Source organism: Bos taurus, chromosome 4 (assembly GCF_002263795.3).
Source record: "Bos taurus isolate L1 Dominette 01449 registration number 42190680 breed Hereford chromosome 4, ARS-UCD2.0, whole genome shotgun sequence".
Taxonomy (NCBI): Eukaryota; Metazoa; Chordata; class Mammalia; order Artiodactyla; family Bovidae; genus Bos; species Bos taurus.
The window spans coordinates 14,562,678-14,577,756 of record NC_037331.1 but is presented as its reverse complement, the minus strand read 5'-3'; the positions used below and the strand labels follow the sequence as shown (position 1 = coordinate 14,577,756).

The following is a 15,079-nucleotide window of genomic DNA, read 5'->3' as shown; positions in this document are numbered from 1 at the left end:
AAGTGGTCTAGTTTCATTCTTTTACAAGTGGTTGACCAGATTTCCCAGCACCACTTGTTAAAGAGATTGTCTTTAATCCATTGTAAATTCTTGCCTCCTTTGTCAAAGATAAGGTGTCCATATGTGCGTGGATTTATCTCTGGGCTTTCTATTTTGTTCCATTGATCTATATTTCTGTCTTTGTGCCAGTACCATACTGTCTTGATAACTGTGGCTTTGTAGTAGAGCCTGAAGTCAGGCAGGTTGATTCCTCCAGTTCCATTCTTCTTTCTCAAGATCGCTTTGGCTATTCGAGGTTTTTTGTATTTCCATACAAATTGTGAAATTATTTGTTCTAGCTCTGTGAAGAATACCGTTGGTAGCTTGATAGGGATTGCATTGAATCTATAAATTGCTTTGGGTGGTATACTCATTTTCACTATATTGATTCTTCCAATCCATGAACATGGTATATTTCTCCATCTATTAGTGTCCTCTTTGATTTCTTTCACCAGTGTTTTATAGTTTTCTATATATAGGTCTTTAGTTTCTTTTGGTAGATATATTCCTAAGTATTTTATTCTTTCCGTTGCAATGGTGAATGGAATTGTTTCCTTAATTTCTCTTTCTGTTTTCTCATTATTAGTGTATAGGAATGCAAGGGATTTCTGTGTGTTGATTTTATATCCTGCAACTTTACTATAGTCATTGATTATTTCTAGTAATTTTCTGGCTCCACTCTCATTTTCAAGTTTCCCTTCAGTGTTACATCCTGTTCTGTTCTGTATTCACTGGTTCTCTTTTCAGGCCCGTCGAATCCTGAGTTAAACCTCCTCATTGGCTTATTTTTAATTTTAATTCTTCTATTTTCCATTTCTAGAATTTCTACTTGGTTCTTTTTCACATATGCTAAGTCAGTTTTCATAATACCTTGTTCCCTGTAGATATTTTAAAACTTGATTTTTATTTTTTAAACATACAAACACAGATGTTCTGTACTATACATGTGCTAATTTCAAAGTTGTTCTCTTGTGGTCTTTGCTGCCTTTCATTCATGATGCTAGTCTCTTCCTTACGGACTTTGTTAATTTAAACTTAAAAGGCATTCATTTCCTAGGAAAACTGTTTGTGAACCTAGCATCCTCCAAAGATTTGTCCACATCTGCCAGGTATTCATTCTGGGGCCACTAAATTCACAACTTAAGTTGTTTTAGCACCCAGACAATTTGAATTTGGGGTGACCAATTCTGCAGCAACACTGGAGCTGGTTTACTTCTGGCTCACTCTTACCTTGAGGGTGTAGTCCTTAGGGGCTGGCTTTCCTCACCTCTGCTGGGCTGTACCTTTTCTCTTCTGCCTACTGGGTTCAAAAGGACCGTCAAAACCAAAGCTGAAATTTACCCCTGGGGCAAAAGAGGCTTCAGCAGTTTCACTGAGATATTGGCCTTATAATTACATACTCTCTTAGGATATTGCCAACTCTAAATGCTTCTCAAAAATGCTTTTAAATTCTGCCTAAAAGTTCATTTTCATGAGAACTGTTAACAAAGTCTGCCAGAGTACTGAAAAGGAAATCTAACATCTTTGTTGAGAATGTTGTCTATTTCATAGCATCCTTTCCATGCTTATTAATGTCAAGAAATTTCCCATGTCCTTAAAAACCGTTTGTAAACCTAAATTTAAATTTTTCGACTATCAAGTAATTACAACTCAATCTTTCTGACATATGGGAAATTTTTGTTCTCAAATTTTGACTCTTTTAAACACCAATTCTAATAACATGTTTATATCAGAGGCTTTGTCCACACTTCTAATTTTTTCCCCTTAGGATAGGATTCTAGAAAGAGTTACTAGGTCCAAAAAGGTATGATAATTTTTAAAGTTATCAATACACATTACCAACTGATTTCCACGGTGGAAAGGAGCTACCCCACATACAAGGTAAGAAGGGGCAGCTGCGCTTTGCTGGAGCAGCTGTGAAGAGATACCCCATATCTAAGGTAAGAGAAACCCAAGTAAGACGGTAGGTGTTGTGAGAGGGCATCAGAGGGCAGACACATTGAAACCACAATCACAGGAAATTAGCCAATCTGATCACACGGACCACAGCCTTGTCTAACTCAATGAAACTAAGCCATGCCATGTGGGGCCACCCAAGATGGGCGGGTCATGGTGGAGAGGTCTGACAGAATGTGGTCCACTGAAGAAGGGAATGGCAAACCACTTCAGTATGCTTGCCTTGAGAACCCCATGAACATCATGAAAAGGCAAAATGATAGGATACTGAAAGAGGAACTCCCTAGGTCGGTAGGTGCCCAATATGCTACTGGAGATCAGTGGAGATTTAACTCCAGAAAGAATGAAGGGATGGAGCCAAAGCAAAAACAACATCCAGTTGTGGATGGGACTGGTGATAGAAGCAAGGTCCGATGCTGTAAAGAGCAATATTGCATAGGAACGTGGAATGTCAGGTCCATGAATCAAGGCAAATTGGAAGTGGTCAAACAGGAGATGGCAAGAGTGAATGTCGACATTCTAGGGATCAGCGAACTAAGATGGACTGGAATGGGTGAATTTAACTCAGATGACCATTATATCTCCTACTGTGGGCAGGAATCCCTTAAAGAAATGAAGCAGCCATCATTGTCAACAAGAGAGTCCAAAATGCAGTACTTGGGTGCAATCTCAAAAATGACAAAATGATCTCTGTTCATTTCCAAGGCAAACCATTCATATTACAGTAATCCAGGTAATCCTAAACAGTAATGCTGAAGAAGCTGAAGTTGAACAGTTCTATGAAGATGTACAAGACCTTCTAGAACTAACACCCTAAAAAAATGTCGAATCATTATAGGGGACTGGAATGCAAAAGCAGGAAGTCAAGAAACACCTGGAGTAACAAGCAAATCTGGCCTTGGAGTACAGAATAAAGCAGGGCAAAGGCTGATAGAGTTCTGCCAAGAGAATGCACTGGTCATAGCAAATATCCTCTTCCAACAACATAAGACAAGTCTCTACACATGGATATCACCAGATGGTCAACACCGAAATCAGACTGATTATATTCTTTGCCAAAGATGGAGAAGCTCTATGCAGTCAGCAAAAACAAGACCAGAAGCTGACTGTGGCTCAGATCATGAACTCCTTATTGCCAAATTCAGACTTAAATTGGAGAAAACCACTAGACCATTCAGATATGACCTAAATCAAACCCTTTTTGACTATACAGTGGAAGTGAGAAATAGATTTAAGGGACTGGATCTGATAGAGTGCCTGATGAACTATGGCCAGAGGTTCATGACATTGCACAGGAGACAGGAATCAAGATCATCCCCAAGAAAAATTGCAAAAAAGCAAAATGACCATCTGTGGAGGCCGTACAAATACCTGTGAAAAGAAGGGAAGTGAAAAGAAAAGGAGAAAAGGAAAGATATGCCCATTTGAATACAGAGTTCCAAAGAATAGCAAGGAGAGATAAGAAAGCCTTCCTCTGTGATCAATGCAAAGAAATAGAGGAAAACAACAGAATGGGAAAGACTAGAGATCTCTTCAAGATAATTAGAGATATGAAGGAAACACTTCATGCAAAGATGGGCTCAATAAAGGACAGAAACGGCAGGGACCTAACAGAAGCAGAAGATATTAAGAAGAGGTGGCAAGAATACACAGAAGAACTATATGAAAAAGATCTTCACAACCAAGATAATCATGATGGTGTGATCACTCACCTAGAGCCAGACATCCTGGAATGTGAAGTCAAGTGGGCCTTAGGAATCATCACTATGGACAAAGCTAGTGGAGGTGATGGAATTCCAGCTGACCTATTTCAAATCCTGAAAAATGATGCTGTGAAAGTGCTGCACTCAATATGCCAGCAAACTTGGAAAACTCAGCAGTGGCCACAGGACTGGAAAAGGTCAGTTTTCATTCCAGTCCCAAAGAAAGGCAATGCCAAAGAATGCTCAAACTACCGCACAATTGTACTCATCTCACACGCTAGTAAAGTAATGCTCAAAATTCTCCAAGCCAGGCTTTAGCAATATGGGAACCGTGAAGTTCCAGATGTTCAAGCTGGTTTTAGAAAAGGCAGAGGAACCAAAGAACAAATTGCCAACATCCGCTGAATCATTGAAAAAGCAAGAGATTTCCAGAAAAACATCTATTTCTGCTTTATTGACTATGCCAAAGCCTTTGACTGTGTGGATCACAATAAACTGTGGAAAATTCTGAAAGAGATGGGAATACCAGACCACCTGACCTGCCTCTTGAGAAACCTGTATGCAGGTCAGGAAGCAACAGTTAGAACTGGACATGGAACAACAGACTGGTTCCAAATAGGAAAAGGAGTACATCAAGGCTGTGTATTGTCACCCTGCTTATTTAAATTATATGCAGAGTACATCATGAGAAATGCTGGGCTGGAGGAAGCACAAACTGGAATCAAGATTGCTGGGAGAAATATCAATAACCTCAGATATGCAGATGACACCACCCTTATGGCAGAAAGTGAAGAAGAACTAAGGAGCCTCTTGATGAAAGTGTAAGAGGAGAGTGAAAAGCTGGCTTAAAGCTCAACATTCAGAAAACTAAGATCATGGCATCCAGTCCCATCACTTCATGGCAAATAGATGGGGAAACGGTGGAAACAGTGTCAGACTTTATTTTTCTGGGCTCCAAAATCAGTGCAGATGGTGATTACAGCCATGAAATTAAAAGACACTTATGCCTTGGAAGGAAAGTTATGACCAACCTAGACGGCATAATAAAAAGCAGAGACATTAATTACTTTGTCAGCAAAGGTCTGTCTTGTCAAGGCTATGGTTTTTCCAGTGGTCATGTATGGATGTGAGAGCTGGACTATAAAGAAAGCTGAGCACCGAAGAATTGATGCTTTTGAACTGTGGTGGTGGAGAAGGCTGTTGAGAGTCCCTTGGACTGCAAGGAGATCCAACCAGTCCACCCTAAAGGAGATCAGTCCTGGGTGTTCATTGAAAGGACTGATTTTGAAGCTAAAATTCCAATACTTGGGCCATCTGATGCGAAGAGCTGACTCATTGGAAAAGACCCTGATGCTGGGGAAGATGGAGGGCAGGAGGAGAAGGGGACGACAGAGGATGAGATGGTTGGATGGCATCACCGACTCAATGGACATGTTTGGGTAGACTCCGGGAGTTGGTGATGGACAGGGAGGCCTGGTGTGCTGCCGTTTGTGGGGTCGCAAGAGTTGGACACAACTGAGCGACTGAACTGAACTGAACCTGTGTTACTTCCCCTAAACTATCACCACCATGGTAGGATGCTAACTGTACATTTCCAGATCAGATGTGCATGTCAATAAGGCAACGTTTACAGCCACATAGAGAATATATTAAGAAGTATGCCAAAGACAAGGAAACCACATGTAAGTTACTATAGGGAAAAAAAAATTCTAAGTCTAAAATCTCAGGTAGAGAAAAAGTAATGATTTTAAACTTAGTTATTTTTTCTATATAACAAAACATAGGGATTTAAAAGAACTCTCCTTTACTTAACTTACACTTGGCAGTCTGGGCTGGTGGGATCAGCCAGGCGGTCCTTCAGAGCTTGGCTGGGGTCCTTGGTGCGTCTGCACTTGGCTGTGAGCTGGCTGGTGCAGGATGGCTTTGCCTCTGCTCCACATTCTCCACAGGGCTGGGTTTGTTCACACGGCAGCCGGGCAGGTTTGCAGCAGCACAGGTGTGAAAGGACACAGCTCCACAACCTAGCGCCTAAGCTTTCCTAATGTCACACTGCCCACATTCTTTCTAGCAAATCAAGAAACAAGACCAGTTCCAGGTTTAGGGAATTGTAAAATGGATGGCATTGCCAATGGGAGGAGCTGCACAGTCATAGTGCAAAGGCCATGGGTACCAGGAATGATGGAGAACTACGGTTATTTTGCAATCCACCACCTGGAGTTGTTAGAACTGAATAATGATGAGGCGGCCTCCAGGCAAATCGTGAAGATCTAGGCTAAGTTACAGAATTCTGGACTGAGTATATGTTAATATCATTCATTCCCTGAGGAGGGAAGAAAAATAAGTTTAGTTTTAAATATGAGTTGGAAATGCCAAACAGAATTTCAAACACAGATCTGGAGCTCAGAAATGAGGTTTAGGTTGGTGCTATAGATTTGAGTACAGCTAATATCTGAAGTAATGGATGTATAAAGTGGGAGTCCTAAACATGAAATCCCAGAGAATACCACTATTTTAAAAGAAAAATTATAACCTAAAGGAGAGTTAGGCAGTATACAAACCAGGCAGTAGTGATTTAAAAGCAGGAGAGAGTAAACAACATTCTCAAGTCTCACAGGGTAACATATCGATCTTATACTGATGAATACACTATTAATTTTGGCAAGTGAGCGGTTACCTTGGTGGAGCAGCAGATGAGGGAAAAGCAGTGACATCAAGGGTATTGCTAGATGGCCGAAGTGAAAGATCACAGAAATTAGGGCAGATTGGGATGGAAAGGAAGGTAATAAAGGAATAATAGGGAACAAACTGAGTGGTAAGAAGACTAATGAGTTCAGTTACACACCATTCTCCAACACTGCTGATTCCACCAGTTTGCACGGTACACCTCCATGAAACGGAATTCCACAACAGTTTCAGAACACAGTTCAAACAACTCAGAGGTATTAAAGGCCTAACAATTTAGCACCTGTTGGACACCACAGCTTCAAATATTGTAATCATACTGAACATTTTCTGTCACTAATTTTTGTGTGCTATTTGCTTTTCTCACATCAATTGCTAAAGCCCAGGTTTACAAAGATACGTCATCCAAAAGAAGGTTGCAATAAACAGTAAACTATGAACTACCTCAAGCAAGTACTGTGTGACATCCAATCAACAGAGCTGTGGTTTCCTGAAAAACCTGGCATACGTGGTACCACCACTGCAGGGCCTCTGTGGTGCCCTGGGGGTCAGCGTTCATAATGTGGGAACCACGGCTCTGGCCCCCATCCCTGCTTTATTTTTCTTCATGATTCTTACCACCTACCTATTTTGTGCATTTCGTTCCTCTCCTTTAGGATGTAAATTCCGTAGAGACAGACATTTGGTCTTTGACAAGTGTTGTATTCATTTCTAAAATGATGCCTGACATATGAAGGTTCTCAGCAGGTATTTTATTTATTTATTTTTAATTGAAGGATCATTGCTTTACAGCATTGTGTTGGTTTCCACCAAACATCAACATGGATCAGTCATAGGTCTACCCATGTCCCCTCCCACGTGAACATCCCTCCCCATCCCACCCCTCTAGGTTGTTACCGAGCCCCAGTTTGAGTTCCCTGAGTCACACAGCGAGTTCCCACTGGCTGTCTATTTTACATGTGGTAATTTATGTTTCCTGGTTACTTTCTCCGAGCCTCTCACCCTCTCCCTCCTCCCTGCCAACCACATCCAGAAGTCTGTGCTCAGTGTCTGTCTCCATTGCTGCTCTGCAGATAGGTTCACCAGAACAACAAGGATTTGCTGAAAGAATGACCAGGTACAGCAGGAGTGAAAATCTAATCACATTAAAAAGAAATGACAAAAGCATGGAATGCTGCAATTAATAATTTCAAAATTGAAGCTTTATTCAGTTTTGAATAAAGCAGTTTTAAGTGTAGCCAAGAAAACGGGTGGCTGCATTAGTGAAACCAACAGAGAATCATCTGCTTACTAGGTAAGTCAGCCACGTGGATTAATACTAAGGTCACTAAAACTATACAGTTTTGAGGAAGTAGTGTATCTGTTTATGATGAAACAGCATTCCTGCAAGTAGTTGAGATTTTAAACTTCAGGGTAAGAGTTTTATATTGTTCACTGTCTATTCCTAGAGCCTGTTATAATGTAAAGACTAATTACTGACCACTTAGCTTATGCAGAAAGCCTCACCCATCCATCTACAGACTGATTCCAAGATAGATGGAAGAAAGGACTGAGGGACCTGGCGGTCATACATGTACATTTTAAAAATATTACTCTGATATTTGTATGAGATGGATTGTATGTGGTCACAGAGGATGCAGAGAAAATGATTAGCAGTAAGTTCTTAATATTCCAAGTAAGAGAGGTGAGAGTTTGGACTAACAAGGGCAAGACAGCAAAACAGAGCAAATATGAATTAATTTTTTAAAAAGCTGATATAAACAACTGCATCTGAAAATGATCACTTAATCTCAGAGTAAACATACATAATTAATATCCAAGTCATTTTAGTGTGTAATATATTTTTTAAACTCCTAAGCATTTTAGAATATGAATGGTATTTTCATTTGATTTTTTCAGTTTATAAATCAAGTGTAAGAAAAAAAATAATGAAAAGTGTTTTTATCTCACCATGAACTAGGCCATGAGATTCTCCAGGTAACTACAAATTATTTAAGGGGTCATCTGTTACTAACAAACACCATAGAAATGTATTATACATTGTATAATCTATTAGACAAATGATAACATGTATAAATCTGAATTCTAAAGCTACTTTTTAACCTTTCATTGTAAATAAACAATGACTTGGGAAGAAGGAATACTTAAAAGAGTAATCTTATGTACTATTAAAAGCAGAATTGATGAAGTTTTCAGGATAACAATGTATTTAAATAATAACCTTGCAGGACTTCAGGTCACCACCTCTCATGAAAACACCAAAATCACAACTGACTGCGGAACAACCATTGACAAATTAGACTTGAATCCACCCCCAAAGACTTTCTATACCCACAGACGAAGAAGTCACAGTGAGAGGGGGAGGGGCACTTTCACATCATCATCAAATCCCAGACCTGCTGGTGGGCAACGGGCATCTGGAAAGTAATTACATCACAGATGTTCTTCCACAGGAGTGAGGCTTCTGGCCCCACGGCAGGCTCCCCAGCCTTCGGGGTCTGTCACTGGGGGCGAGGAGCCCCCGGAGTTCTGAAGGGCAGCAGGGCTCGAGTGCAGGAGCTCCACAGGACTACACGAAACAGCCTCCACTCTGGAAGGGCGCACACAAGGCTTCACATGCGCTGGGGCCCGGGACAAAGCAGTGGCTCCACAGGAGCCCGGGCCAGACCCACCTGCCGCTCTTGGAGGGTCTCTTGCGGCTCAGGTGGTGGGGGCCCCAGGAAATGCCTGTTGGTGTGAGCTCTCCTGGAGGCCGTCATTCTGACACTGAGACCTGGCCCCACCCAAAGGGATAAACACAAGGAGGAACACACCAAGACACACATTAATATCTGATTAAAATTAAAGACAAAGTGAGAACATGAACAGCAACAAGGGGAAAGCAACAATTAACTTTATGGGGATTCCTTATATGTTAGCAGTTTTTCGGTGGAAACTCTGCAGGCCAGAAGGGAGTGGCATGATTTATTTATTTAAAGTAATGAAAGGGAAAAACCTACAACTAATAATACTCTGGGGTCTGGAATTCTCAAGGAGGCAGAAAGGACTAACTTTTTTTCCCTCTACATTTCTTAGGATATATAACAATAATGTATCCTGCTTGAGGACAGTCTCTGGAAAAAACCTTCTGGCTAGTCCTGTAATCTTAAAATGTAAATTATGGGAGTAGGTCTAGTGAGGTCTTCACAACCTCCAGATATTCTTTTGATTCCCTGGTGGCTCAGACAGTAAAGTGTCTGTCTATCAATGCAGGAGACCTGGGTTCAATCCCTGGGTCAAGATTCCCTGGAGAAGGAAATGGCAACCCACTCCAGTACTCTTGCCTAGAAAACTCCATGGATGTAGGAGCCTGGTGCAGGCTAGTGTCTATGGGGTCACAAAGAGTCAGACACAACTGAGCAATTTCACATTACACAATAATAGTCTACCCAGCAAAGCTCTCATTCAGATTTGACAGAGAAATCAGAAGTTTTATAGACAATCAATAGCTAAGAGAATTCAGCACCACTAAACCAATTTTATAACAAATGCTAAAGAACTCTATAGACAGAAAAGAAAAAGGCTACAACTAGAAATAAGAAAATTACAAACAGGAAAGCTCACCCATAAAGGCAAACATACAGTAAAAGTAGGCAATCATCCACACACAAATCTATCAAAACCAGTGACTGTGAGAAGAGAAGAGAGTACAAATGCAGGACACTGGAAATGCATTTGAGACCAGCAACTTAAAATATAGACTGCTATATTAAAACTTCATGGCAACCATAAACCAAAAAAAAAAAAAAAAAGACCTACAAAAACAAATTCAAAATAATTAATAAAATGTCAGTAAGAACATATATATTGATAATTACGTTAAATCTTAATGGAGTAAATGCTCCAACCAAAAAACAGACTGGCTGAATGGACACAAAAACAAGATCCCTATAAATGCTGTTTATAAGAGACCCACTTCAGATCTAGGGATACTGAAAGTGAGAGGGTAGAAAAAGGTATTCCATGCAAATAGGAATTAAATAATGAACATGGAATTCTGTATCTATCATGATTATGATATACTTATCTGATACATCTAGAGCCACAAGATTAATGCTTAAACATGAACAGCATTAAAACAAATTTACATATAAAATTTTGGGGAAAATTTCACAAGCTTGTCCAGTTTACAACCATTCTTTCTTATGTAGTCCAAAACACAAATCCTATCCAGCAACTGTTACTACTTCAATAAATGTAGTTTCATCCACTCATGATCCTGATTTGTATATTACAACATTCAAAATATCCCCAAATAAAAGAATATTTCATTAACACCAGGCATTCTCAAAACCTAAATGCTTAAGAAACAAATTTTAAAAACCAATTAGAGGGCTCTGAACTTGAAATGCTTTTTTAAGCTTTATTATATAGACTAAAGCTTTGGTTTCCTAGACTCAGTGATATTAAATTGCCTGTTGGGTTTAGTGGCCTCTTGCATCAGTTCCTGCAATTGTCCAATCTGTTCATCACGAAAGTCATTAAGTTTTTCTTCTGGTAGGGAGATTCCAAAACACGCTTTTTCAGTTGAATTTTGTCTGCTTTCATTAGCTTGTTGCCACAGCACTGCTGCATATGCCTAGTAAAAAGAACAACAACAACAAAATGAAGGTTATAGATGTTAAAATAAGATCTGTATTCATTCATTTAACATTGAAGGACTTAATTCTACCACCGAGTGTTATGCATTTGGCAAATCAGACATGAACAATATATAGCTGTGTCTTCACTACTCAGTGATAATTTCAAATACCTGTATCTTATTATTAGCATTTTAAGAATTTTACCAAAGTCCTGAATCTGAAAATCTGGAAGTTTCAAAGGGAGTAGGAGTGGTCCACAAACAGGCTTCGGGAACACACATAAACCACCCAAAATCATATGCAAAATGGCACGTACACAAAAGCACACAGTTCCCAGGCATAAATCCCATCACATTTTCAGATGCAGAACTATGGGTCTTACAGGCTTAAAAGTGAGTCTCGAAATTCTTAAGGTTCATTCCTCTGTCTTCAATTTAAAAACCAATTTAAATCACAGAGAGAAACTTTTCAAACTTTAAGCTTTCAATATTTAACAAACATCTTTGTCAGAAAAAAAAATTCTACATTTTTCACACTGTAATTTTTTTCTCATTCAGTCAACCATTGTTCAGCACAGATTAATTAGCAGCAGATTCTTACTCTAAAATCAACATTGTAATCAGGCAGGAAGTACAGTTCACAAAGTTAAAAAATTATGTGCCCCCTCTGGGCAAGTAAACAAATTAAGTGAACTCTGGATAATGCTGCTATTTCATCTGGTTTAAGACAATTAAATTGCTTATAACTGCTGGATTACCAGCATCACCAAAGAAACCTTCATTTTAATTCCAGGTATTCCAAATAAAACCTTTACTTGAATTGGAAATAATATCTTCTTCATGTTTTATAGAAATCCATTAATATAATAACAAAAAAAACTGTACACATCCTGAAAGTCAAAGTGTTAGTCATTCAGTTGTGTCCGACTCTTTGTGACCCCATGGACCACAGCCCACCAGGCTCCCCTGTCCACGGGATTCTCCAGGCAAGAACACTAGAGTGGGTTGTCATTTCCTTCTCCAGGGGATCTTCCCAACCCAGGGATCGAACCTGGGTCTCAAACTTTGCAGGCAGATTCTTTACCATCTGAGCCACCAGGGAAGCATTCTAGGGCTTTATAAATCCCACTTCTAAGTATATGCCCCAGAGCAGAGTTTCTCAACCTCGGTACTATTTACAAATTGTAAAATTTGGATCATGCTTTGTAGTTGGGTGGGTGGGAATCTGCTCCACTGCTGTGGCATGTTTAGCAGCACCTCCGGTCTCTCCCTGGTAGCTCAGACGGTAAAAGCATCTGCCTACAATGCGGGAGACCTGGGTTCCATCCCTGGGTTGGGAAGATCTCCTGGAGAAGGAAATAGCAGCCCACTCCAGTATTCTTGCCTGGAAAATCCCATGAACAGAGAAGCCTGGCAGGCTGCAGGCCATGGGGTCACAAAGAGTCGGACACGACTGAGCGACTTCACTTTCACTTTCTGGTCTCTCCACCTGCTACGTGCCTGTAGCACTCCTCCTCAGTCTTGATAGTCAAAAACGTCTCCAAACACTGCCAAACACTGCCAATGTTCTCTTGCAGACAAAACTGCCCAGGTTGAGAACTACTGTCCTAACAAAACTTTCCAACACATGGACAAGTATCAAGCAGAGAATGTTCATTATGGCATTGTTTATAAAAGCAAAACACTGGAAACTATTCAATTGTACTTCAACAGAAGAAAGGACAAGTGTTTAGACACTTCTTTATAATCCATTATGTGAATTAAATGTCTGTATTGACCTGATTAAATCTCTAAAGTAATCAGAATCCAAAGAGCAAGTTTTTTAAGGAGTTATTCATTTGTAGAAATGGAAAAACCAAAACTCAAATTCATATGAAAATGTGAAGCCTTGAATAGCCAAGACAATCTGTTGGAGTATTCAGTTCTCAATTTTAAAACTTACTACAAAGTTACACTAAATAATCAAAATAGTGTGATACTGGCTTTAGGGTAGATATATACACCAATGGAATAGAACTGAGAGTTCAGAAATAAACCCTTACACATATGGCAAACTGATTTTTGATAAAGGCAATCAAGTCCATCAATGAGGGGAAAGAATATCTCTTCAATAGATACTGCTGGGAAAACTGGATTTCCACATGGAAAGCTGCATCCCTACCTCCCACAATATATAGAAATTAATGCTGTGAGATGGATGAAAAACATAAACGAACAAGCTAAAATCATAAAACTCCTAGAAAAAAATGAGTGAATTTTCATGACCTCGGATTTGGCAGTGGAGTCTAAAATATAGCAAAAGTATAAACAAGAAAAGAAAAACTAGATAAATTGGATTCATCAAAATTAAAAACTTTTGTGCATCAGAAGACACTCAAAGTGGAAAAACTACAGAATGGGAAAAAATATTTGCAAACCATGTCTGATAAGCATTTAATAACCAGAATATATAAAGAATCTGACAAGTTAACAATAAAAAAGACCATTCAAAAAATGGGCAGAAAACTTGAATAGACATTTCTCCAAACATATATAAACCATCAACAAGAACATGAAAAGACACTCAACACAGTCAGTCATTGCTGCTGCTGCTGCTAAGTCGCTTCAGTCATGTCCGGCTCTGTGTGACCCCATAGACGGTGGCCCACCAGGCTCCCCCGTCCCTGGGATTCTCCAGGCAAGAACAGTGGAGTGGGTTGCCATTTCCTTCTCCAATGCATGAAAGGGAAAAGGGAAAGTGAAGTCACTCAGTTGTGTCCGACTCTTCGATACCCCAATGGTCTGCAGCCTACCAGGCTCCTCTGTCCATGGGATTTTCCAGGCAAGAGTACTGGAGTGGGGTGCCATTGCCTTCTCCAAGTCACTCATTAGAGACACAAAAATCAAAATCACAATGAGACACCACTTTATACCCACTAGGATGACTATAATAATAAATAAATAAAAGGAAAATACATGTGGGCGAGAATCTGAAGAAACTGCAAACTTATAATTACTAGTAGGAATATAAAATAGTATAGCCACTGTGGAAAACAGTTTGGCAGTTAGTTCCTCAAGAAGTTAAAGAATTACCATATAATCCAACTCTACTAATAGATATATACCCTAAATAAATGAAAGCAGGAACTCAAACAGACACTTTTACATCCATATTCATTACAGCATCCATTATTTACCACAGCAAGTATGTGGCAACAACCCAAATGGATATTAACAGACCAATGGATACATAAAACCTATCTGTACGATGGAACAGTATTCAGGCTTAAGAGTTCTGATACAGTCTACAACATGGATGAAACTTGAAAACATCATGCTAAAACTGAAATAAGCCAGACATAAAAGAACAAATATTGTAGGATTCCACTCATGAGAAACATGTCGAACAGGCAATTTTAATGAGACAGAAAGTATATTAGAGGTTATCAGAGGGTAGGGGAGAGAGGGCGGAGATGCACTGCTTTTGGGACACAGTCTCTATTTGGATAAGAAAACGTTTGGGGTAAAGACAGTGGGAACTGATGAACAAGACTGTAAATGCAATTAACGCCCCTGAATGTACACTTAAAAGGCTAAAAGGCAAACTTTAAATATATTTCTACCACACTAAAAAGAAAAGGTATGTGAGGAGTGCCTTCTCTCAGACCAACCCTTCTACAGGTAACATGAAGTCCAGACAAAACATAATCCAACAGCAATCCAAAGACGCTGGAGAGCAACCAGTCAGAAAGTAGAAAGGATTTGACAGAATGGAGAATGGCAGAGAACACTGGGTCAGGTTGCCATTTTTATGACTTTTTTCCTGAGGGAAGATGCCAGTTGGTACTGCAAGGTGACTGAGGACTCACAGCAGTGTGGGAGAACAGGAGGAGTTGAAAAATAAGAAAGGGAAATCTCAGAAAAAGATCTGCAAAAGAGGATCCCCAAATTCTGTAAATAAACTCTGACAAAATCTCTAGTTAACCCCTTAACTATGTATGCCCAGGACAAAGGTCAGCTAAGGCAAAAAGAACTAACAGATAATTCTTCCGGTGGTTCTTGTCAAGGTGAACACAGAATTTAGAGAACAGCATTGAAA

General features: G+C 39.7%; 1 protein-coding gene across 1 annotated transcript in view; it reads right to left on the bottom strand.

Moving 5' to 3' along the window:
* Window positions 1-9,829: 9,829 nt before the first annotated feature.
* Window positions 9,830-15,079, bottom strand: part of SDHAF3 (succinate dehydrogenase complex assembly factor 3) — a 91,123-nt gene continuing 85,873 nt past the window's right edge. Inside the window, 1 exon segment of the mRNA NM_001080352.1 lies at window positions 9,830-10,998. Within this exon segment, the coding sequence (NP_001073821.1) occupies window positions 10,795-10,998 (204 nt within the window). The 3' untranslated portion in view covers window positions 9,830-10,794.